At 41.0% G+C, this 26,871-nt stretch overlaps 1 protein-coding gene across 1 annotated transcript; it reads right to left on the reverse strand.

Moving 5' to 3' along the window:
- Window positions 1-435: 435 nt before the first annotated feature.
- ACBD3 (acyl-CoA binding domain containing 3) lies at window positions 436-25,120 on the reverse strand. The gene is made up of 8 exons (XM_081124059.1): window positions 24,752-25,120; window positions 15,000-15,141; window positions 14,221-14,361; window positions 11,719-11,877; window positions 9,862-10,036; window positions 6,457-6,643; window positions 5,733-6,017; window positions 436-2,770 (listed from the first exon to the last, which is right to left on the reverse strand). The coding sequence occupies exons 1-8, from the start codon at window positions 25,035-25,037 to the stop codon at window positions 2,559-2,561; spliced, it is 1,587 nt and encodes a 528-aa protein (XP_080980185.1). The 5' UTR covers window positions 25,038-25,120; the 3' UTR covers window positions 436-2,558.
- Window positions 25,121-26,871: the final 1,751 nt, after the last annotated feature.

Here is a 26,871-nt window from a genome sequence, read left to right on the forward strand (position 1 = left end):
TTGTACTCTAAGCCCCAAGGAATAGTTAGCAATCATTTATGATTCTGAACCAGCTGCTTCTCCCCTTCCCTCAAATGGGTCAGGCTCAGCAGCGTGGCTCCCTAGGTGCGCTCATCCAGCAGATCTCCCTGTTCTCTGGTCTGGCTTCAGGGTCCCCAGCATAGCAAAAAACCAAGATCACCTCTTTCTGTCTCTCCAAATTTCAGAAGAAAAAAAAAATCAATGTCTGAGAACCTGCACTTCAGAGGGGGCATTTTGAGACGTTTCCGGCACTCCACGCCACACTGGCTGGGCATCCCCTCGAGGCCACACCTCAGGGGCTGTTCTAAAGCAGGCCGTCTCCATATACTTCGAGGACCATCTATGCACAACTGGCAAAGGGGAAATAATTTTATAGAAGCCATTTTCAGTAAGAAAAAATCAGTGCTTTCCTTTCCACCAAGAAGCCTGAAAATTTTTAATCTGTTTTAACTCACTGGGGTAATTCACAGCAAAAACTAAATAATCAGCCAGAAGTAGTCTGCTGTTGTTTTTTTTAACCTTTTAAAACAGAAAAGATCATTTAAAACATTTCTTTTTGTCCTACCCAAGTGATAAGATGCAGAACTAACGCTTCAGAGAGGAACTGTGTCAATGAAACATCAACAAGTTACAGATAAACATTTTAATTGATTAAATATATTATTTTCAAGATGTTTTTGAAATCTCATTTGAACTCTACTAATCAACAGCCAAAGGCAATATAAAAGTTTAAACCCAAAATGTTCTGACATGGACACTCGACAGGAACCATTGCTATGTGATGTAACTAACACACACTGCTCCCAAGAACAACGATATTTTTAGAAGGTAATACATCTTAACATGTGCAAGGACAAGTTTGTAATCAAAGGCTGGAAGAAATATATATTAGTGCCTGCTTTTTAAAAGTTTATTTTACATTTTAAATACAGTATTTTCTCATTAAAAAAAAAAAAAAAGCCCGGAAGTGCCTAACCCAGTGGTTTCTAGACCATATATACATGAGAGCTGATGGGAAGCCGGGTAAGTGTTCTAATGTAACAGTATGGACATCTATGAGCTGGGACTACTGAATCAAAATGAAAAACACAGGGTAAGCACTTCTTAGGGAAAATAATCCAGTTTCTAAACAAAAGAGAATAGTTAATTAGTATGTACAAAACCAGGTATTAAAAAAACAGAAAGAAATGCAGCACACAAAAACCAACAGCCCCTTCCTTATGTAGTGAACTGTATATACTGCAGCTAATCAATGGAAACCCTCCTAGGAGAAGTGACTTATGATTTCAAATTGTAAAAATCTAAGTATTTCAGTAACAACATATAGTAACAATATTACATGTGTATATTGCCATCGCTGTCATTTTCTATCTGTACTACCCTCCCTTCTGAAAACAAGAATCGCTAGACTAGTCAATCACTTATACATATTTGAGGCAATTAAGCCATATTTGTTTTCAGTAAAGAAAACAAAGGTGTGCCTCTTGCCATCGATAAACACATAATATAGATTAAAGCTATAAAAAATTTAAGCACTGGCATATGCATTTCCAATTCTCTCCAGTAATTCCAAACTGGAACCGTGTAGGGTTTGTGTCTAAGTAGTAACAAATTAAAAATGGACCATCTCTGGCAGTGATTTCCATGTTAGTGCAATGCTCTTCTTCAGACACTGAATTGTATTTAAATGATTTTATATTTTTTAATTCATAGGTGGCAATTCGAGTTTACAAAATCCCTAACTATATGCTTGTGTAGAAAACAGTTTCAATTTCAGATGCTCTGTAAAGCCAAATCAAGGCAAAAATGAGTCAATTTTACTCCACTACAGGTAGTATAAATACCAATGAAAAGGACCATGAGCTTGTGGAGGCTTGCTTAGATGGATGTTTGAGGTGTTCTATGTATGTTGATACTTTGATCAGCAATCAGATTTAGACATTCTATTTTAAGATTATCTCAGAAAATAACTCTGTAATATAACTCGGAACTAAACAGCTGTACCCAAAGCATAAAACAATGGATCATTCACAACCAGATCAAATTGAAGCAATTTTTCCCCCATTATAATCTGTGAGGTCTCAAGTTTTTAAGTTTTAAAAATGGTGATCTTCCACGTCAGATGTACCTCATGTAGAATATTAACTTAAGGAATTCAAACAAGAGGGCGCTGTAACTGTGGGCTCTCATAAATCACATGTAGCGGCAACGGACTAACCCAGCTGGGGTCAACCTTGGGATGTTTATTTTGGACACTTTAGTGATTTAACACGTAGCTCATGTAACTTCAACATCCACTAGTGACTCTGCTGGTCAGCACCCAAGGGCTGGATAAGTCTGAGGAATCCCTTTAACCCCAAGTATTAATGCTAAAGAGTCTCAAGGAAATCCTGATACCCAACAAGAGTTCACAAACCATCAGACCAAAACCAATAGGGCACACACTGACTGCAACGCTCCACAAAAGTCAAAAGAAATTTCCAAATTAAATGCCATCTTCTGCCCAACCCTAGACTCCAGACTCTGCAGTAACACCTTTATCTAGTATAATAGACTCTGTAGTAGACTGATTTTGACCTCCACAAAGAGTAGGAGTTGTCAAACTTGAGGAGATACACTCCTCTCCCTGGGTATTGGTGGCTGCCGGCATACACTTCCTCATGACAGTCCCGTCGGTATACAGGCACAATCTCATCCAGCAGAGGCTTGTTGGCATTCTTTTTGGCTTTCTCTTCAGAACTGATGTTTTCTGTGAGAAAGAACAGAGGCAAGTCATGAACAGATCCAGGAAAACCACATTTGCATCAAGCACTGAAACTCCATCCTTTCTTTCAGAAATTGCTCATCAAGAATTCACTATAAAAAAAAAAAAGGAAAATAAATTCACTTGATCTATCGTATGACTTATGTGCGTTTTAGCATATACTGGTTGGCTGGTGGGCTCATTCATTCATCCTTTCATTCACACGTCTGAGCCACTGCTATGTACCAAGCACTGCCTGGGCCCTGGGAGCCCAGCAGTGAACACCTGGCGGCGGGAGTGGAGGCATCCTCTATCTGTACTCTGATCATTGCTCCTATTTCTGAGCCCACTTTTTCCTTCCACATCCATGCAATTTCCAATTCCTACTGAGGAAGAATCTTGCTCATCTGAGTAAGATCACAGAAATCCTCCTCCTGCTCAACAATCTGGAGGTCCTCTGTTTTAGGAAGGAAGGGAATCTATGAGGACTATTTTCTTTCTATCTATAAGGAGTAAAATGAGAAAACCACAAGAGAGGTAGGTAGGCATTCAGAGACACTGAAAATTCAATTATTTTCACTAGGCCTGTGTAACCTAGGGATGGATCCAGTGACAAAAATATGAACTCTGATTCTAGGTTTGCCCCAGTTAATAAGTTTTCTGAACTGTAATGATATGGGGGGGGGGGGGAATACTTATAGAAACCTATAGGGATGAGAAAATTATAAACCAGCTTAAAAGTCTCAGTTTAATATAGTCAACAGCCTCAAGGAAAATAGGTCAAAAGAATACTCTGCAGAGAAGATAAAAGACTTTCAGGTTTATAACATGGCAGAGTGACTTTTAGTGAGTTAACTGCATGATGAAGGTCAACGGCCACTACCAGGAATTTAAACAAGGACAGTCTGACAAACTCTCTCAGTCTAGAGGAGCTTAAGGCAATATGATAATGAACTACATATATAATGTGGCATCCTGGATGGGATCCTGGAACATTAGGTACACACTAAGGAAATGTGAATAAATATGTACTTTAGTTAATAATAATGCATGAGTACTGGTTCATGAGTTATGATGAGTGTACCACAGTACAATGTAAGATTAACAATAGGGGAAACTGGGTGCAGGGGTGGGGAGGGTCGGGGTGTAATATGGGAACTCCATGTACTATCTTTGCAACTTTTCCTATAAATCTAAATACTATTCTAAATAAAAAGTTGTTAAAAAAGTAGATGGCATTTATAAATAGGCCTAAATCAGATTTGCTTGATCAAAGCAATACTTAAAAGTAAATGTCCTTCATTTACAAATGAGAAACACAGAGCCATTCCAAATGTACACTATTGACTACAAGGGTATCTATGAAACAGATTATTGGTCCATTAATTCAAGATCCAAACTTTGTTCACACTCTATAAAGCTAAAGGTTACTAGGATAGATGAACAATGCTCTTTCATCAATTTAAGCGAACTTGGGACCTGGAAACAAGAAAGTGGAGAATTACAGTAGGAAGATGGGTTACCAGCCATCCATACCTCAGAGAAAAGAAACCCCTCCACCTTTCAAGGCCTAATGGAGAAAAAACAAAGCAACAAACAAGAAAACTAGACTCTTCTTCCATCCACTCAAGCTAAAAGGATTCCCATAAAATACAATGTGGACAAGACTTAGTGGCTCAGTAGCCTCTGTGAGGAGGCAGGCAGGCGCGCGCATGCGCGCACACACACACACAAACTTTCCTTCACATACATTTGCGAACAGTCTGGTTCTAATGAGCCTCTGTGATACACCAGAAAGACCAGTGCAGGGCTCAGTCCCTGGTCCTGATGTTGCTGAGACAGTGGTACAGGCACCTGCTCTGCTCAGGTCTCTCTCTCCTCTGTTTTCTTTCACACTTGTATTTTTTTTTTCTTGTTGGTTAAGTAAGTAGTATGTGTGGACAATGTTTTACCTTGCTAGTGGCACTCAGAAATAAAGACTGCTAGAGACAAAATGCCATGAGACACAGCAGCTCCCAAATGACACTGGCCAGTGTGTCTCCATGCATGGGCCCAGACTGTGGCACCGTGTGCTAACATGACTGCACTGCGTATCTCAAAAGCTGACTGAACTTACAGCCTCCCTCCACACACTTCCAATGACTGGGCCTCTTTAAATTTACCCCAATCTAATCTCCCAATCCGCTTCAGGAACAAGCAGTGTGTTTACAAGTTGCCTAAAAGGGAGCTCCCAGGACTGAGAGGGTGCTTCTCCATCCTCACAGTCAAGCGTTCCTTCCATATCATTCTCAACCGAGGCAGCAAATATTTCAGTGCTTACTAGGTACAGTGTACAGAAGCCCTGAGATCTAACTTGCTAGCTAACAATATTAAGGGGACCATCTTCTCAATAAGCAATACATTTTACAACCTACTTCCTAGACGAAGGTAGTTTAGGCTGTCCTTGGAAACAATTTTGTCTCCTTAGAGAAAATAAAAAATTACACTCTAGTAAAACAGGAGAGAGCAAATTTTTTTAAGGTAGGATATTCTGGTGAGTTTCTATATTTACATTAAAAAAGTTTAGAATGACCTAAAAAGCTAACATGAGAAACAAATTTAAATAAATTCCAAAGGTGGCAGAATTTCTTGCTTGCTCCTTTGCTTTGAAAATTTTTCAAAATGACCTTTCGCATTTAGCCATACACACACACAAAGCTGAAGTAAAACGGTATTCAGAAAGCAGAAAATAAATGGCTAAACAGACCTTGGCATTCAAAAGAAAAACAACACTTCACGTTCAAGCACCAGTCCCCTACAGGAGCTGGCCTCTCTCACCACCTTTCCAGCCCCAGGTCCCACCAATGAAGGAAGTGGTCCCTGCCCGTGAGTGTTAATCAGGAAGTGGAAGGCCGGCTGACCTCTGAACAGCTGCCGTATTTGCCCACCCACGGCCCAGGAGCGACCGAATATGGACCAATGGCTCTACCTTCCTCCTCTTCCTCGTCATCGCTGGACTCACTGACATGCACGCTGACAGCAGTGTTTGGAGAGTCTGTCCATTCAAAATATACCCCAAACCCAATGTCATAACTGTCTGTAGCAAATTCCCAAAAGAGATACGATCCTTCTTCATGGGTGGGCACTCGAACAGTAACCACTTCTCCTCGGCCCACCGTGATCACGGAATCTGCATCCTGCCGAATCTTCTCTTTAAAGTCTTTGATCTGGGGTCGCGTCCACATGGATGGAGCTGCTATTACTGGAAGAGAGTCTAAAGACAACAGAAATTACAAAAGCTACAGAGGAGAGCCTTCACCTGCAGGCAGCAACATTTGCATAGAACCACCTTAGGCACCAAGTGCAACACGGCCTACCTCGCGAGAGCCCAGGACCACCACCACTCAGCTAAGCTGTTCCTGAATTCTGACCCATAGAAACGGTGTGAGATATACATGTTTATTATTATTTTAAGCTGCTAAATTTGGGCACAATTTGTCACATAGCAACAGGTAACCAATATACACAATTAGTATATATCTTATTTGCCCTTCTACACTATTCTAAGGGTCACCAGAACATTAGATTCAGACTAAAAAGAATGAAAACGCATTCAACTCTCACAAACATGTACTTGCTCTCACATGCTAGTTAACCTGACCTCCTGAGTTCGCTTTTCGTGAGGTCTGAAATCTGACACCTGGATGTCATACCTTTTGGTCCATTCTCCAGGACTTCTTCTGCGGCTTCTGGTTCAAGCTCTTTTTCAGAGTTGTCAGTGTGGGTTTTGGCCTGTCCATTAACTGACATCTTATCACTTGGTACAGCTGCATTCACTTTTGATGATGTAGGCAAAGAGGCCCCAGCTACTGCTACTTCCTGTTGTTTCTGTAATGCTGCCTACAAGTCAAGAAAAAGGCCAATAACTGAGACATATGCCCTAGAATGCATTCTGACCCATGTTTTAACCCTACCGAAGCATTATGCTCCAAGTGATTACTAATAAACTTTATCAGTTTTTATCCTATCTATAATGAATATTAATAGTACAATATAAAACCAAATCAGTAAAACTTTATCAGTAAAATTGATAGAAGAAAATCTTCTAGATAAAATTCAGATGCATAAAATTTCAATAAGGAAATGAAACTTGGTAGGAATAAATGGTCACAGAAAATTCACAAAGGCAAAAGCTGTAATTGGTAAAATCTGATATTGGCCTCCAAAGTAACTAACAAATTAAATATGGACAATTATTCTAATATGGGCAAAAAAGTCAATAAATTAAATCTTCACTGTAAACTATATACAGAAAAATTCTTATTAAACTGAAAGCTGTTAATCATGTTGTAAAAAGTATCTACCTAAGAATTAAACAGGCTTATAAAATGGATCTTGAGGTCAAAATCCTCTCAATAAAAATCCACCACTGTTTACATAATTATGATTAATGTATGCATATTCATAAACATGAAATCAAAATGCTCTCTGAGTCAAAATGGGAGAGTAAAAACATCTTGAACCCAAAGGACAATTATTTTGGGCTATTTCTTACAACAAGATGATCGATACTAATACCACTAGAAATACCAAAGTAACCTTAATACCTTAAGTAACTTTGGGGGGAACTTTAAACTGTATTATAACATACATATAGAAAAGTATACAAATCATAAATATACAACTTGATCACATTTCATAAATCAAACATACCCATGTAACCAACCCCCCAGATAAAGACATTATCTGCATCCCAGAACTGTCCCTGGTGCCCCTTTCCACCCCCCCACCACCAAGGGTAACAACTATTCTGACTTACAACACTATAGTCTTCGCCTATTTCTGAACTTTACATAAATGGAATTGTATAATATATGCAATTTTTGTGTCTGGTTTCTTTCACTCAACATTATTTTTGTGACGTTTCATCTATAGGGTAAAAAGTAATTGCATTTTGTTTGTTTGCATTGCTATAGAATATTCCATTGTCAAAATACAGAATTCATTTATCCATTTGACTAATGCACAGTTGGGCATTTAAGTGATTTTAAATATAAATGAGCATATGTTTACACAGTTAAAAAATATGGAAAAAAGCCTTTATAATCTCATGGTTTAGGGATAATGACGTAGTTGGCATATCTGTATACACACTTCATTTAACTTATTATTTTCAAACCAATTACTTAAACAGCAACACCTCTCTCTGCTGCTAGTTATTAAAATTTTAATACACTTAAAAATTTAAAATACCTTCTTCCAAGGCCTAGATTCTCAGTAATTTCCATGTGAGTTTTCTAGAAAGAGTACCAGCTTCCAGAAAAAGTACATACAACCCAAACAAGTCAGCACACTCAGAACATTCACTGCACGACAGGAGAGTAAACGAGCATTTCTGATGATGAGGAATTGGTCCAGTGAGAGGATCCCACCCCAATAAGCCTTTTTTGAAATTTTCTAGCAGAAACTCCTTTCCCCGGGACCCCACTGCCCATGAACATGCACCAAGTGTATATAACAGACTGTAATTATTTACATACATGATCTCTCTTTTATGCTTTAGGAAGTTTTTAAAAGCACAGAAAGGTACAGGAACAATGCAGCAAACACCTATGTAACTACATCCCCAAATTAACAAGATGTTTGCATTTTGGCATTCTGCTCAGTATTTATATAAAAATTAATACTTTTCGGGGCTGCAGTTCCTTTTGTTCCTTCCCCAGTTTTTTTCCTTCTCTCTTCCCAGAGACAACCAGTCAATTTGATACACGGAGCTGAGCTCTGTAATCTAAACTATGGCTTTCCAGTTAGGTTTCAATGCTTCTTGCTTTTGCCCTACTTGACTTTATTCTCATTAAGTGAAAGCAACCAATAGGACAGTATATGGGAGGTATCTTAATAAAAAATTATCTGAATGCCCATCAAAGAAACAGGAAAAAGGGAGTGATATGCTAAGGTAGAAACAGGCTTTAGAGGACAGAAAGAGATCCCTCAAGAACACCACTAATTCGCCTGAACGAGCTCTGGGTAGGCATCCCTTTCCTCTTCTCGTGGATGACACAGACCCCGCAGTGCTTTTCAACTGCTCACTAATGCTAGGGACTCAGGGGCACAAGGTTATTTTAGGTAAGAATATTAATTTTCAAGAAATTTAAAGAGCTTGGCAAAACAAAGATTACTTCATCTAACAAGAAATGTTGAGCTAATCTTTTTCTTCACTCAGATTTGACAGGTGGTAACTGCTTTATAAGTGAAAATTACTTAAATTAAGTAAAATTTAGCTAGATTGAGTTTAAAGAGGCATTTTTGCCTCTGCAAAATGTAAAAGTGTGTGTAAAATCAGTTACCTTCCAAATGTACAAAACATTTTCACAGAGTAGCTATGTCCTCACTTTATCTCTCTCATAGTCCTGTGAGGTTAACAGGACAGGTCCCAGGATTTTATATCCCATTCTTACCGACTGGGAGAAAAGGCAGAAAAATCAGAGCAGAAGGTAACTTGTCTGAGATCAAACAAGGTCATGGCAAAGCCAGGACAGAATCCAAGTGTTATCTGACCCTGGTCCCATGTTCTTTCCTCTAAACCACCTACTCACATGTAGAAGCAAACTATTTGGGAGTACGAAGCCAGAGAAGGACACCAACGTGTCGTAGGGGAGCACAGTCTAGCTACTATACTTAACACAAAAGTCAGGATGGATCCAACGCAGCAGATAGCCGTAAGGGCTGGGGTTCTCCCACTGGAAGCTGTCTGGGCCTATGACAGTGCACTGCCCGAAGGACATCCTTGAACTAATGCTAGTTACCCAAGTCCCCCTGGTTCCAGGATGACTATCAGAACTTATGTCAGACTCATTGGAGTGACACTCAGTCCACACAACTCCCAAATACACCTAGGACAATATAATAGCGGCCACATTATCTGTTGCTTCAGGATCATATATTTTTTCTCATAACTGCCAGTGCCACACTAAAGTCTCCCTTAATGAAGGTCACCTAAAAGTTACTTTATACCTGAGAGGCTAATGCAAAATTCATCAGCAACTGTTAAGAGAGAACTTGGGTTCCAATGAAACTAAAAACCCTCTCTCAGGCTGAATGCTGGGTTTCTATCATACCTGTTGCTGTGCAAGCTGGACTTGATACAACTGCTGCATATACTGCTGATAGTGCTGCTCCTGCAACTGGCGGATGAGAATCTGCTGCTGTTCGTAGTTCCCTGGATACTGCTGGGCTGCATACTGCTGGAACTGCACGGCAGTCTGCGAGTTTAAAGCTGCCATTATCTGCTGCCTAAAAACATTAAAAAATATATACTAGTCTGACTACAGGAGATTGGTCATGACAAAACAAAATGTCCATGTTACTTATTTTTATAACTTATAACTCTTAAAATGACTAAGCTAGTAATGTATACCAGTTGGCATGTGTCCCCAGGCCCAGAAGAAAGATTTAAGAAAATAAACTTGGCCTCTAATTTTCTGCTCAGGATTTTCAAGGAAATCGTGGGATGGAGAGAGAGAATAAACAATACATCATCATCATCACCATCACATGTGCTAACATCACGTGCCCTTACCATGTACCAGGCAGTGTTCAAGGCACTTCCCTGTACTGACCCACCAGTTCTCACAACTACCTTGGGGGTGGGGTTTCACAAAGGAGGCAATGAAGGTGTCAGTGACTTGACTGAGATTACCCTGCTAGTAGATGCCAGAGCCAGCTGAAGACTAGGCAGACTGGCTCCAGCCTACACACTCTAACCGTGATGCCGAAAGAGAATGGATTGCTGCCTATGGCAGTCACCTGCAGGCCATGGCTACTCCACCTAAATACACAAAAAGCAGTAAGGCGCAGAAGAACAGCAAAAAGATGTTACAGGTGGCCCTGGTAAGTATAAATAAAGCTGGTGAAAATTTGTAGATCCTTAGCATTTAAAGCCTGTCTTAAAAAGAAACATTGAAAATAATACCTGAACACAATTGGTTCAAAGATACTAACTTCTGTAAACTATTACAATTCTTTTATTTATTTTTTTGTCACATAGAAACCACATGCTTAAGTTATATGACCAACTTAACAAAGACCTCAAAGCCATCTATTAATAGATAAATAACAAAGCAAAGTCTCACAAACTCCTGAATACAACATGACATTGCCCCCACGTCCAGAGTAGTAGAGCAGTAGTCATCATCTCTCTTCAAAGTAGGTTGAGGCCCTGGGTTGGTGTGAAGCTTTTCTGAGGAATGACTCAGAAATAATGAGGAGAAATCAATGGACTCCCATGATCTCTGGTTTAATCTATATGCCATGTCAGCCCTAGGACCCCAGGCATTCTTCCCACAGAGTTTTGTGGGTATCAATCCCCTCCTCCCTGAACCCAGAGCTCCCTCTAGAACCGATAGCTTCTGAGACAGTTGCTCTCACAGCCCTTACTAAGAAATAGTTTCAGCTCCCAAGCCCTGTATTAGAGGACACCCGACAGGCTAACCCAACCAGATACCCTGTCCTAGGAGTTTGAAACTGGGTCTCTCAGATTCCAACCAGTCTCTTTCAGATGCACAAAACCAAAAACCACCTAAATCCAGGCTGGAATAGCCTGTGTGCACCAAAGCAGGCCGTGACAATTTGCAGAGAACAGGAAGACTGAAACAGAGACAAAGCTGAGAAGCAAAGACAAGATATCACATGGACTCAGAAAGGGAGCAAGCACGCAACCTCAGCTCCTGTCCTAGTCCCTGGGTTCTGGGAGCGAATCCCAAGCCCTTCCAATACTATTCGTCCCTCTTGTCGCAACCAAATGCTGCTTATGATGAGGCCGTCTTTGGCAACACATCGTCGATATAAATGGAGCGAAGCTAATGTTGGTCCGCCTCCCAGTCACACAAATCAGAATTATTCTAAGGCGCACAGCAGTAAAAAGTCAGGTCCCAGCAGCATGGCCGTCCATCTTGCACCCTTAACCACAAGCTTACTTCTGCTGCTCCAGCCGAAGCCTCTCCTCCTCCAGGCGCCTCCGCTCCTCCTCCTCGCGCCTGAGCCGTTCTTCTTCTTCTTTCCTGCGCTGCTGCTCCTCCTTCTGCAGACGTTCTCGTTCCTCCTCCTCACGCCGCCTGCGCCGCTCCTCCTCCTTCCTATGAGGCACAGGAGGGAGAATGAACCCTGCACCAAACATCCTGCTCACAAATAGCTGCAGGCTGGGTTTCACAGTGAAAAGTAGCACAAACTTTTCAGAGAACCATGAGATAGTATCAAAATCTGAGCTGCATACTTATCACAGTTGATCACGTGATACACAAGACCACGGCAAGAATGATTACTGCTGCACAGCAATAGAAAGGTGTCCATCGGTAAGACACCACTCAAATCATGATGATGCGCCCATGCCCTCAGGGTCCCCTCTAATACACGCTCACAGCACCATAAGCTTTTCCTTCATACTACTTGCTGTAACTGCAATTAAAGTTGCGTGATAAATTTAGCAATATATCTGCCTTACCCATGAATGTACATGCTGCATAAGGGCAGAGATGGCCTATCTCCCACCACTACACTCTCAGGGCTTAGCACAGTGCTGGAAAGGACAAGCAGGCAACAAATTTGTAGAGAAACAAATAACTCCCCCCGAAATGCCATGCAGCCATAAAAGAAAGCTAGAACTAATGGCCTAATATGTGAAGGCATTTAACATATTTAACACAAAACGCAGGTAAGTACATAGAAATACATCTAGAAAGATACACCTTAAATGTGTCAGTTATTATCTATGGAAAGAGAAGTGAGATTCAAGGTACGGTAGGAAGGTTTTCAGACTGTGCTTCATATACAGACACAATTTATATTGCATACATGTGCGCATTATTTCTGAAACTAAAAATAATTTTAAAGCTTTTAAGAAAAGAACACTTGGAGATCAAGGTGCAGCCCCGTCCCAAACCCCTTTCCCAAAGGAGAAGAGACTCTGGCACTAGGAATGGATGCGATTTGTGTCTCAGGGCCGAGTGGCGTAGAGGGAGGCTGAGGGTGGGGTGAGAGATTTCTGAGGGTTCTCAGAATAGACACTATTTCTTGGTCCTACCATGGGCACTGTCTGGGTTACCTCACTTTTCTTCCCAAACTCCTATTAATTAATTAACAACACACTTGAACCACAGACAAGGCTCGAAATATAGTAATAACATGACCTACTTTTAATATTTCACAGGTGGTGCACAGGGCAAGAGGTTCCATAAGCCAGAGCTCAAGCTTTAGGACAAAGGAAATCTAGTCTTTACACACTTAAAAAGAATTCACTATGGACTTCATCTCATGACAGAAGTATATTTTTAAAAGGAAAAATGCAGTTTTATATGTTCAATAGTAACTTAAATATTCAACTTATCGTTAAAAAAGGAACTTAAAAAGCATATTTCCAAAGACATTATAGCTATACCTCATTGGTCCAACATCACTACACAATGGACCATAGCACATAAATCAATTTTCTAATAAAGAGAACTCATTCCACTCTTATCTGAATCAAAACGTTTCCTCTGGATAAAAACGATCTTCGAAAACATATTAAACTACTTCTTATCCTCTTAAAAAGGAATAAATTATATCCAGTGCTCTGTCTTTGGGTAACTTGGGAGTTATAACTTGAAACATAAAAATTGCATGTGCCCTAATACAGTGATGGAGAAGTGTACCCTTACATTAAATGGTCCCTGACTGCCACACTTTTATAATTCTTGTGTCTAGTTTTCATGGCTTCTGGCTTCTCCCTCACTGTTAGGCTATTTTCTCTTCCATCCATTACTTCCAATCCAAGTTAAGGTGAGAAAACCAGAGAAGCAACTGTTTCTAAAGTGAAAAAAATTGGCTTTATAGCATCATTTTCATTATGTAGAAAATTTAGATAGCCAAAGTTATTGAAAATTCAACCTCTAGATAAATAAGGTGCTAACTATAATCACGCTGCATTCACAATCATGACAGAGAATCCCATAAATATAAATAGTGCATTCAGCAGCTCCCCCTCCAGCCCCTGGAAAAATGAATAAGCCATCTGGAAGCCAGAACCAATATGCAATGTCTATATAAGGCCTACCATATAGCACAGCTGATAACCATGACATGAAGAATGAATATTCTAGAAACTCAAGGGAGACAGCCGCAAAGGGTGTGTCAGACCAGAGGGTGAGGAGGAGAGGATGGTTGAGTTTATAGTGCTTGCTCAAAAATTTAGTGTAATGACAGAAAAAGAATGCTGCAATGATGGATAGGTGGTTCCTCTTAAAGGTATAGCCAGACGGAGGCAGGAAGCATCCCCCCTACCCAAAACTCATGAGTTATTTGCTCACATCAGGAAGTCTGAACAACTGCCATCACTGCGGGGCCAAGGGCAGTTAGATACCTGATTCAGAACATGCCATAAAGAAAAGCATCAATATACTGGGCTGTACAAGGATAAAGTGTTCCATGCCCTCAAATGTCACCTTTTTTTTTCTTGCTCTTCCTTCTCTATTTTGTGAGATGTAACATACGTTGAAAAGAGATGGCAGCACCTATTTAAGAGCTTGACAAACTCTACCATGGCATCCTCCTTAGACATGTTTCCCAGGGCTGCCCATTCTCTCCTGTAAGGAATAACAGGAAAAGTTACCTCCTCTTTTTAAGAGAATGAGAATTTGATTTCATTGAAACCTAAATATGAACAATTCCCAACCATAACTAAAATGAAGAATAATTCTATTATCAACAAAAGGCGCAAAACTTCCAGTTTCAACAAGCATGTACTGATTCACTAAATTGGGTATGCCACATAGAATCCAAACTTACTCCGTAAACTATAAATACAACTTAGCTGCACTGATAATTTCCATACTAGCAAAAGCGTATCTGAGTTTTGTTTTACTTATAATTTAGCCTTAATTGAACAGTCAGTGTACTCTTTTTTGTCACAGCTCTATATGGCCCAATAAGGAAATAATTACTACATATTTTAAATGGCTGCTTTTAATATTATTAGGAAGAATCAAATGAAGCTGTACTTGTCTTATGTTCATAATCAGATGAGTAAGCTTCTTCCACAATATTTAGCCATAAACACCTCCAAGCCAAAAAGAGATAAACATCTGAAGACTCCAGAAGCTGAAAGCAAAAATGTTTGTTTCAGTTCTAAGCTAATGAACCAGCTATTTACATCTTAACCAATTTACTTTGTACCGCATTCAACATTATTCTCGTTAAATTAATTATACAACAAAACAGTTACCTCCTGTCATTCCCCAACACATCAAAGAATCCAACCTCAGGACAAGTGTCTGGGTTATATGGGCCCAAAAGAACTTGCTTATGCAGTGCCACAAGCTTCAGTTTTTCTTCATAAGTTGGATGAAATGCTTTGCCATCTTTTTCTGTAAGAAAAAAACACACAAAGAAAACAATTAGCACAGGGAAAATACATAAATTTCAGCACTATATGATGAAGTTTTGCTACAAGGTATGTCACAAACTGCCTGTAATAGATATAAACACTATTATAATGAGATTTTTTTGAGATACTAACCTTTTAATAACTTTTATACAGATTTTTTAAAAAACAAATGAAGCCAAGTACTAATAATTGTTAAAACTACTACAGAGAAAACAATCTGTTAAGCTACAGTTAGGCACACACACACACAAGTGTACCAATGACATCTTTTACACATATTAAACATGTCCAACAATCATTTTTTAGAAGTGTTTTTTAAATTTAAATCTTTTTTTAAATCCTCACCCAAGGATATTTTTTCCATTGCTTTTCAGAGAGAGTGGAAAGGGTGGGGAGAAACACTGATGTGAGAGAGATACATTGATCGGTTGCCTCCCCCACAGGCCCCAGCTGAGGTCCGGGATCCAGCCTGCAACTGAGGCACGTGCCCTTGGCTGGAACCAAACCCAGGACCCTTCAGTCTGTGGGCAGATGCTCTAACTACTGAGCCAAATTGGCTAGGGCTAAAAAGTTTAAAAAAAAATAATTTTGTACCTATCACTTTTAATCTGATCATACAGATACTTTGAAAGGCTATATTCAAAACGTATCTATCCCACTGAAGCAGTATGATGTGGCAGAAGGGGCTTTGCAATCAGACAGCTTAGGTTTAAATATCTCAGACACTTCCTAGATGTAGGACCATTTCACCTCTCTGATTCATCAATAAAGTAAGGAGCCCACTGCTACTTCACAGGTAATGGGAACTATTATTAATGAAACACCAAAAAAAATCCAATTAAAAAATGGGCAAAGGGTCTGGATACTTCTCCAAAGAGGATATACAGATGGCCAACAGACATATGAAAAGATGCTAAACGTCACTAATTATCAGAAAAATGCAAATTAAAACCAACAATATCACCTCAAACCTGGCTATCATCAATAAATCAACAAACAACAAGTGTTGGAGAGGAAGTGAAAAAAAGGGGACCTTCGTGCACTGTTGATGGGAATGCAGACTGGTGCAGCCACCGTGGAAAGCAGTATGGAGTTACCTCAAAAAATTAAAAACAGAACTACCTTATGACCCAGCAATTCCACTTCTGGGAATTTGTATCTGAAGAAACCCAAAAAACTAATTGGAAAGAATATATGTACTCCTCTGTTCATTGCAGCATTATTTACAATAGCCAAGATCTGGATGTAGCTCAAGAATGAGATCTACAGACCTCTTAAGAGTACAAATACTGAAAGCTAGAAAACAATGTAATAATACCTTGAAATTCTGGGGGAAATTATTTCCAACCTAGATTTTTATACCCAATCAAATCAAATGATATAACAGTAAAAATAAACAAATTTTTGGAAAGGCAAGGTTTCAAAATTTTACTTTCCAAGTGTTCTATTCTCAAGAAGCTACCAGGGGGTAGGCATTTCCAAACAAAGGAAAACAAAGGATTCAAGGAAAAGGGAATCCAATACCACAGAGAGGTGAAGGTAACTTCCAGGATGATAGTTGGGTGGCAGACTCAGAAGGTAGAAAAGCTAAGACTGGATCAAGAATTTAAGGAAATCTAAGAGAGTCATGTTTTTAAAAAAATACCTAAGGACAGAGAAAACAAATAGTAATTGCCTTTAACTATATGAAAGACAAAAGGTTTGCATAAGAACCAAAATATAATCAAAGTACTGACCTGCCTCATCTATGAATACAAATGTAAACAATTGGCACTGATTTTAATCACAAATGTGGTTATCATAAAATCAGGGAGTATGGGAAGGGGGAAGAGCAAAACACACACATATAAGTAATGAAGACAAATACCAGAATAAACAGTCAAAATAATTTAAAGTGGTTGGGGGGGGGGTCTTAGAGGTAGGAAAAGAGAAATAAGGATGGCTATTTTTAATTTTATAGGGCAACTTGACCTTTTAAATTGCTCTGGTTTCCACTTTGATAAAAAGGTCAAATGAGTAAATTCATAATATGCTCAATTTCAGTAGTCAGTTCATAATGGGACAGGCCAGTGAGCCAGGCAAAGTGGAATAGGGAAACCGAGACAGATAGCTGGCAGAGCAATTTAGAGCATATACAGAAGGTCTCCTCCCTAGAGAAAACACATAGGCCTCAGTTGTATTTCAGCCCCAGGCCCAGAAAAGCAGCAAAACCAAGTGGGAGATGCCAGGACCAGCTGTGATGACTAACAACCCCCTGCCCTGAATCAGGTGGAGACCACGAACTTGAACAAGCACAACTGGAAAACTGATGAACAGTCTGCTGAAACCCTCAGGAGACCTCCCCTAAAATTCTACCTGTAAGAGAGGGATAAAAGCCTCAAGATAAAGGACCCAGCGTGAGCTCTCCCTCTGGGGAGCAGCTCGTGCCATGCCCCCCCCCCCCCATGCACAAATCTCCTAAACTCTAAGGGACCCCAGGAGACTTGCAACCAGGGGAGCAAAGGACAGTGGCAGCTCCTCCCAGGCGATTCCCTTGAACCTGTCCCCAAGGTCGTCCTCTTGTCTCTGACTTCCCAGTGAATTAAGGTAGCCAAGCCTAGGCTCTCTGGCTACTGCTTCTATGCTAAACCCTTTCTTGTTTCACTGTCCCCAGCTCTAATACATGTACTCTCAGGATCACTTGGGCTTGTCTTGGGAAATATTTCCTGCACAAAGTCAAGAACCCATACACGACCGACTGGCCCCAGGCAGACCCACTCAGGGCCAGGTCCCCTGTCCAGTAACAATAAGATATTATAACATGTGGTAGGCACAATACCCCTCCAAAGATGTCTACATCCTAATCCCAAATCTGTGGATATGTTAGATTATATGAAAAAGGGGAATTAAGGTTTCAACTGCCTTGCCCTGGACTACCCTCATGGGCCCAATGTAATCACAAGGATCCTTATAAATGGAAATAAAGAAGGGTCAGAGGGAGATTTGAAGATGTTATGCTGCTTGCTACCTTTGAAGATGGAAGAAAGAACCATAAAGCCAAAGCAAGAGCAGGTGGCTTCTAGAGGCTAAAAAAGCAAGGAAACAGACTGTTTCCTAGAGCCTCCAGAAGGAACACAGCTTTGCTGACCTCTCCCCTTTTTTTAACCCAGTGAGACCCACTTTGAACTTCTGACCCCGAAAATTATAAGGCAGGAGTTTTAAGCCACTAAATTTCTGGTACTTTATTACAGGAGCAATAGGAAACCAATACAATACACAAAATACATTTTCCCAAGCAATTAAAAATAGAAAACGCTTTTAGATTACGTTTGTATTAAAGTCATAAGTATTTAACTTTACAGTTCTAATAAGACAGCATAAATATTTTGATGGCATTATAACCAGTTACCAAGCCCAAAGGTCTGGAAGATTAAAATTAAGACCCTTCCACCTGAAATTAATCATACACAAGGTTATTAGTCTCACACCTCAATTGCTAGAGTAAGTTTACAGAGAAATCATATTTTTCCCTTCTGTCTGGAGGTAAAGGTAGAGGGATATAACAAATTATTTCAATGTCCCATCTAGCCTTTTACTTGATGAAATGAAAACCATAAAATATATGGGTTGGAAAGGATATTAAAGACAGGTGACTGAATTGCACAACCAAAGCTCAAATCTGCCCTACATATCTACTTGGCCTCCAGTAATCTGTTACTACATATACAATATAAAAAAGATGTAAACTGTAATGTGAATAACCTAAAATGCGAGGGAGAAATAAAAGTATAGAGTTTCTGTATGCTGCAGAAATTATGTGCTTAAACTAGAACTATAAAATACTTTATATAAGCCTCATGGTAACCACAAAGGAAAAAACCTGTAGTAGATACACAAAAGCAATCAAAGCATATCCACCTAGTAATTGTTAACCTGTGCTTGAACACTTCCTGGTGGTGGTAATTCATTGTCCCAAAGCAGTCTATTCCATCATCAGATAGATGTGATTTTTACTTCTTTATTGAGTTGATCTCTTTCTAGTCTTCAGCATTAAATAAAACACATCTAACAGATCAGACCTCACAAAAGCCACAAAAGCCCTGGTTGATGTGGCTGTTGGTTGGAGTATTGTCCTGTACACCAAAAAGTTGCAGGTTCGATTCTCAGGGTGCATACCTAGGTTGCAGGTTCAGTCCCTAGTTGGGGCACCTATGAGAGGTAACCAATTGGTGTTTCTCACATTGATGTTTCTCTCTCTCTCTTGCTCTTCCTCTCTCTAAAATCAATAAACATATCCTTGGGTGAGTATTTAAAAAAAAAAAAAAAAACGGCTGCAAAATGTCCATCATGTTTGCCCCGAGCTCTCTAGGCTAAACATACACAGCCTTTTCACTCCTACCTCCTAAATCCCCGCTCTGCTATTTTCTAACTATATAACATGGACAAATTATGTAACCTTCCTGAGCCTTGGTGTTGTTATCAATAAAATGGAGATACTAACTTCTCCTTGGGGTTCTTGTGAGGGTTGGAAATAATATGCTCCAAAGTCTCAGTATAGTGCCTGCAGTATACTGGCTAAACAGCAGCTCTTATGATAATGAGGGCAGGGATTTGAATTCCCACACTGTACAAGTTGCACTCTTCTGAATGAGAAGATAACCCAACGGATGCTGCTGCAAAGTGAAAGCAGTACCCAGGGATTGTCTGATCTGTGCAGAGGAGAGCAAAACCATCTCCCCCTTCACTCATCCTACCACAGCAGCTTAAAATAAAATGTTTTCTTTCATGGCCCTTATACACTGTTGCCTCACAGAGGATACACTTTAAAGAAAATCCATCTTTTAGAAATATTAAAATCACCATCTTGCCCTGTCCTGTGTGGGTCAGTTGGTTGAGCACTGTCCCATGCACCAAGAGATCACAGGTTCGATTTCTGGTCAGGGCACATGCCTGGGTTTCAGGCTCGATCCCCAGTAGGGGGTGTGCAGGAGGTAGTCGATCAATGACTCATCATTGATGTTTCTCTCTCAAATCAATAAAACAAAACAAAAAAGCACTAAGTTGGAAATAATTTGTTAATTAAAAAAAATTTGTCAATTTTTGAGGCTGTTAGGGACACTCATTATTATTATTTTTTTTTAAAAATATATCTTTATTGATTTCAGAGACAGAAAGGGAGAGGGAGAGAGAGATAGAAACATCAATGATGAGAGAGTCATTGATCGAGCCCGCGACCCGGGCATGTGCCCTGACCAGGAATCAAACCCCGATCGCCTGGATACTAGGTCGACGTTCAACCGCTGAGCCACGCCCTGCTGGCAGGGACACTCATTATTTTGAAAACTAATAAAGGGAAAGAAGCATTTATTGTTCCTTTCCTATTTGAACTGTACCCCAAACCATATGCTATATGAGGAAAAGTATTACAGTGAAGGGAAGACAATTAGAATATCAACATTTTTCAATCCTCAATGAATTAAAACATTCATTTTCAATGCACATGAGTAAAAAACAATCATTAGGTTAGCTAAATGCAGGCCTCCCAAAAGGCCTACTAGTACATTAATAGGAATATACTATTAATACCAATATTTTTGATGGGCACATTTACTTCAGTCCTTTAGAGGGGATTCCTCCCCACTACAATCAATATTCCAAACCTGACAGCAATGTTATGTAGGCATTCAGAGTAGATGCTTTTCTCTCGGTTTACTTCTCCAGAGAGCTGAAGCGATTCGCAATAAAGTGATTGTGTGTAGAAAAACAAAATAAATCTTTCCATCAGCCCTTAATATTTCAAGCAAATATATTAAAGAAGTTCCAGGGAGTGGGGTTGGGTGAAAATGGTGAAAGGACACAGATAACAGCATGGTGACAGCCAGAGGGAAAGGAAGGTGGTGGGAGGTGGGAGAGGCAAAAGGGGGATGAATGGGATGGAAAGAGACTTTACTTGGGGCGATGAGCACACGATGCAGTATGATGATGTTTTATTGAGTGATACACTTGAAACCTGTATGGTTTTGTTAACCAATGTCACCCAAAAAAATTAAATTAAAAAAAAAAAGAAGTTCCAAGATGTGATAAGGCAACAGGATAGAACCTTTAAAGTATTTCCCTCAGCCCAGCCGGACGAGGCTCAGTGGTTGAGCGTAGGCCTAGGATCCAGGAGGTCAGGGTTCAATTCCCGGTCAAGGCACATGCCCGGGTTGCGGGCTCGATCCCCAGCAGGGGCTGTGCAGGAGGCAGCTGATCAACAACTCTCTCATCATTGATGTTTCTATCTCTCTCTCCCTCTTCCTTCCTCTCTCTGAAATCAATAAAGATATATATTAAAAAATAAAATAAAATAAAGTATTCCCTCAGAACACCACCAGAAACCAGGGTTGCTACTTGCTGTCCATCTCCTGTTGTGGGAAGGGCTGTTTTTGGAATCACACAGAACCAACCCTGCCTCTTACTAATAATAACTGAGTGGCCTTGGGCAAGTTCCTCAACAGAAATCAGGATAATACCCTCCCTGAAGGGCTTGTGGAGGAATAAAGAAAATAATGTGTATACAGCTCTCAAAATAGTACCAGACTTTTAGTGAACATCTGCTGAGTAACTGGTGGCAATTATTACTCTGGAATTTTAAATTCATGCAACTATCTACCAGCTTAATGTAATGAGATAATAAAGTGTTAGAGAAGGAAAAATTCACCCCCAAGAACTCTAAAAACCAAAGTACAACTCTCCAGGTTTAACTTCATCCAAAAAGTATGAAGGCTACCATAAAGCCAACCGATTAGTACTTAACCCAGAGGTGAGAAAACCAGCTTAATCTTGCTAAACTAGAATTGGGCAACTTCATTCCTTCCTTTGAAACCTTCAATGGTTCCTCACTGTGTACTGACAAAAAGGCTATTTACAATGGCATTCAAATCAGCTCATGGATCTGACAACTTACCTCTCCATCTCCACTGAACTACATTCTATTTGCCATTTCCCAGACACACATGCCTTGTCCTTCCCTCTCTAGAATGGCATTTGCTCCCTGAATCCTCCACTTACTGCAGTTGTCACTGGGTCTTTAACTCCTCTTTTGGCTTAACCTTAATAGCAAATTCCTTAATAGCAAAAGGGAATGTACTATTCATTTATAGTGGTAACCTAATATGAAACTTTATCCATAATAAGGACTCGACAATGTCTGAAGTTTAGATGGTGAAATGCTAACTTACATTGACCTGTATTTTCATCTTATTATTTTACTTTCACAGTCATAAGATTAAAAGGGTAGGTAATTGGCATAATGGGTTCAGTCACTGGCTTATGACCACTGTGACAGGGATGGAATGAGAAACAGGGTTCCTGATTCCCAATCCAAAATATTTTCAATGGAAAAAGATATCCATGCTTTCAAGATTCATATTTATTCCACAGTGCAAGATAAAGCGTAATGTTATTGCTAATTCTTGTGAGACACTAGTACAAAGCCACAAAATAGTGATCTATTAGAAGTCCTTGCAAGACTGATAAAAATACCAGTTACACTAGAAAATTTCACATTAAAACAAAGGCAGCAACAGGTTACTCACCTTGCTTCCCACAATTCTGACTACTTTTAGATCCTTCCTCCCCTCCCCCAATTAGGCATCTCATACTAACAGCCTCCTCACTGCTAACTACATAATAATTCATACAGAGGGTAGCTTTTGATTGCTTTACTGCTATTTCTCCTTCTAAGTTCTTGGATATTGCTCTGAAAGCCTAACTTAGGAAGGGAGTGAACCATACCTATCAATGTAGCTTTTCTTCTTTAAGGTGACTGATAACTAGGCCCTCAAATTACACGTTCCCCTAGGAGTCCTACTACTCAGCAAAATATTAGGTTTAGACCACTAAATCTTAAATCTGAGGCATCGAATTTCATTTAATCCAGCTCCACAGATATAAATGGATGGAAACTGAGTCTAGAAAAGTTAATTGTCCAGGAGTTTACACAGTAAATGGAATCCAGGGCTTCCTGACTCCAAAGCAATGCTAAATTTACTGCACATTATACAGCGTTTTAATCTTTCAAAGAAGATATTACTACTATTTCCAAATAAGACAGGCTCAGAGACGAAATTACCCATTTACTTTTTTGTTAGTCTTGTAGCAAAAGCTAGGATTAGAAGTTGGTTCTTCTCTATCCTTATATACTTCTGCTACAATATACTTTAACCTTATGAATCTGGAAAAGTAAGTTCTAAGAATAAAAATTTAAGGTAAAATGTAGTTATAGTAATTGTACAGAAACCACCAGGATTTTAGGTATGTGATAATATATCATCATTACAGGAAACTCTAAAGTCCAGGGTGAAGTGATCCAAAACCTGCTGTTTCCACTTTCCCAGGCTAGGTAGGGCATAGACGGCTGGATTCATCGTGCAAAGATAAGTATTTCAAGGGTAAACGTTTAAACAAAAAGTGCAATGACTGTGGAATGATCGACTGTTCTGGAAAATTTATAAGAGAAACTTTCATTAGTTTGCACAATTAAAGTTAATCTGAGAAAAAGGAAATAACTTCTGCATGTATCACTACAATGAACTACTCAACTTCAGCTAGTAAAATATATACTCCAAAAGGTACTCCCTCTGGGAAGTGTCATAAATATGCTGTTCTGGAATGTGTAGGGAGCCTAGCAACCACTCTTAAAGTTTCATTTGTTGATGTTTCTCGTGGCCCAGCCGGCCCACGGGATCTAAATATCTCTAAGAATCAAACTAACGGGCGTCTTTCTCATCAGTCTTTCCCACTGAAGAGATCTTGTGACTGGTATCACCACCACTGGGCTAAGTGAATCACCCAATTAAAAAACCCCACACGCCACACTCTCGCTCTAAGACAAGACACGTTTTACAATCCTGCCAGGAGCTCGCAGGGCACTTTTAAACCTTACTCGAAGAACTCACTCTTGGCGTATCGCTTACAAGGTAAAAACTTAACCTTCTAGAAGTTACTAGGACACAGCGGGCACCCTTTCTCTTTAGAGTCTGACAAGCCAGAGGGAATGTGTCCGCTTAATACTTCCTCCTCTCTGCCACATCAATCCTGCCGGGTGATCAAACCCTACTCGAGTGTGTGGTTCCCCAGAATGACTGCAAAGGGTCTGCAGGAACCTTTGGAAAAGATTTCTTCCACTATGGGAAAAAGGTAAAAATCGGTGGGGTGTGATGTGCCATGCTACAGACACAGAAACAATGGTGCAACTGTAAAATACATATAATTTTAAAATAGTTAAAAAATAAAAATAAATTCCAGAATGGGACCCTCTGGGGGAGAGAGGGCTCATTCTTCCATCCCAGCTCACGGAAACTTGAGAAGCTAAATCAGGTAAAACGCCCCGGTAACCTCCGGGAGGCGGGACTCGGACGGCTAAACCAAGGTTCCAGGCCCCTCAGAGCTGTGACCCCGCGGCCAAGAAGGTGGTGACAAACTTCAGGTCCCCCCAAGGGCGGAGCCCTGCTCCGGTAGCCGCGGCCCGGTAAGGTGAGGGTGAGGCGGTCCGGCCCCACCGGGGGCCACAACCCGGGCCGGGCTCCCGTGGCCCGGCAGCGGCGGCGGGGCGGGGCCGGTCGGCTCACCTTTGAAGAAGCGCAGCGCCAGGCCGTACAGCTCTTCCAGGCCGAAGCCCCAGCACTGCTCCAGTCGCCGCGCCTCCTCCGCCGCGCCCCCAGCCGCCGCCTCCCCGGGCTCCGGTTGCTCGCCGGCGGCGCCCGGGCCCCGGCCGGCCCCGGGAGGCGAGGGCGGCGGCAGAGGGGGCGGCAGCAGCGGGGCGCCCTCCGCGCCGGGCCGCTCCTCCGGGTCCGGGCTGAGCGTGAGGCCGTCAACGGAGACCTCGAGTCGCTCTGCGTTCAGCACCGCCGCCATCTCCGGCTGCTGCGCCTCCTCGGCGGAGACAGGCGGCGGCCACGTATCGACTTCCTGCTGACCCCTCACCTCCACTCACCGCCACCGGAACTTCCGGTGCAGAGACGGCTCCCGGGCTCCGTGGGGGCGGGAGAATCCTGGGGCCCCGCCCCTCCGGCGGCTGCGTCGCGCGGCCTCGGCAACCACAGGCCACGCCCCCAACCCCGGGGGTCCCGAGCGCGCAGCCCAGCTCCCGCCCCAGGCCTGCGGCCCTGGTTCCTCCCGGGCGGCGGGTGCTGCGCCCTGCTCGCCGCCCGGGCCACCCTTCTCCGTCCCGGGGTCTCGGTGCAGAAATGCAGGGGCTTCTCTGAGGCCGCTGTCAACTGGCAGGTGCTGGGGGAACGCAAGCTCGTACGGTGGATGGAGCCCTCGTGAAGGAAAAAATACCAAAAAAAAAAAAAAAAAAATTACAAGCAGAAAGTTAGGAAAGCGAAATCTTTAGAATGAGAAAGAAATCACCAATGACATTTTGGAAAGTTGACAGAACCCGCAAACATCCCACCAATAACCATAACAGCTTTATCAGCTGCAGGACACATTTCTGCAGGGCAACCAGCAGCCCGGAAACATCGTTATTTCATTTTACTTCTTTAAGGATTGAAAATGCCCTTGACGACATTATGCATATTAATCTGTGTTTCTAGACTTTATGGGCACCATTTGTGATCATTTCCCCCACATTTTCTTTCTTTTTTTTTCTTCCAGATTTAATTTGACTCCTTTTATTTTTAATTTTTTTAATTTTTAAATTTTATTTTTGTTTAAAATATTACAGATGTCTCTCCCCCGCATTTTTCGGTTGAATACACTTTTTTTTTTAATCCTAGCCCGAGGATATATTCTATTGATTTTTGGAGAGGAAGGGGGGGAGAGAGAGAAACATGGGTTTGAGAGAGAGGTTGTCTGCCCGTCTGCCTCCCACCAGGAGCCTGCTCTCCAACTGAGCCACCCGGCCAGGGCTGTTGCATGCTTTTGATCACCTTTTTCTAGGACAAATATTGGTCTTTTTTTTTTTTTTTTTTTTTTTTTAGCATGGTGCTCACAATTTAGTTTATTATGATTATTAATTGTTTATAAGTTTCAGCTTCACAACTCATTACCGCTTCAATGGCAATTTTGTGTATGTTTTTTACTGGATTCCCCAGACAAGCTGTGTCGGCTACATGTACAGATCTGATCCAGTGAAATGAATAAAACAGGTGACTTCGCATACGGACAGACTCACTACGGTTCGACTACAAGTTTGTGTCCCATTAGCACAGGAATTCTAAATATTCCATTTAGCATGATTCACATAAAGACAAAAATAAGTCTGGGGCATTTGTAAGCGTATACCTGACATTACTAGGTAGATTCCTAATGATTGAGAACCTCTTTTAATTTAATTTATTTATTTTAGGTTAGGTTTTTTTAGATTAGGCATTGAGGAAAGTGATTCTTCCACCTATAATTTTTTATTTCTGATGGTTGGAAGGACTTTTTATGGACGAATTTCTCCCTTTCTTTCAAATACTGTTTTTCCTGTATTGCCAGGCATCACAGAGCTCCTTTGCCCTCTGGCCCTGCACCTTTGTGACATGGTGCTGGCTGAGTAGGCATAATGGGCAGTAGGTGTATTCCAGAAAGCCATTCCTACACCCACGGTGAGCAATAATTTAACAGTATGCGGAAATAACAGCAAACCACATAAATGCATGCCACAAAACCCAAATTAAATGTATCCCTAATTCAATCATTGTCCCTTTAGCCAGGTCCCCCAAAAACCCATGGCCATTCCTATACCACTTAATGGGGA

Source organism: Miniopterus schreibersii (genome assembly GCF_964146895.1).
Source record: "Miniopterus schreibersii genome assembly, chromosome: 21".
Lineage (NCBI taxonomy): Eukaryota > Metazoa > Chordata > Mammalia > Chiroptera > Miniopteridae > Miniopterus > Miniopterus schreibersii.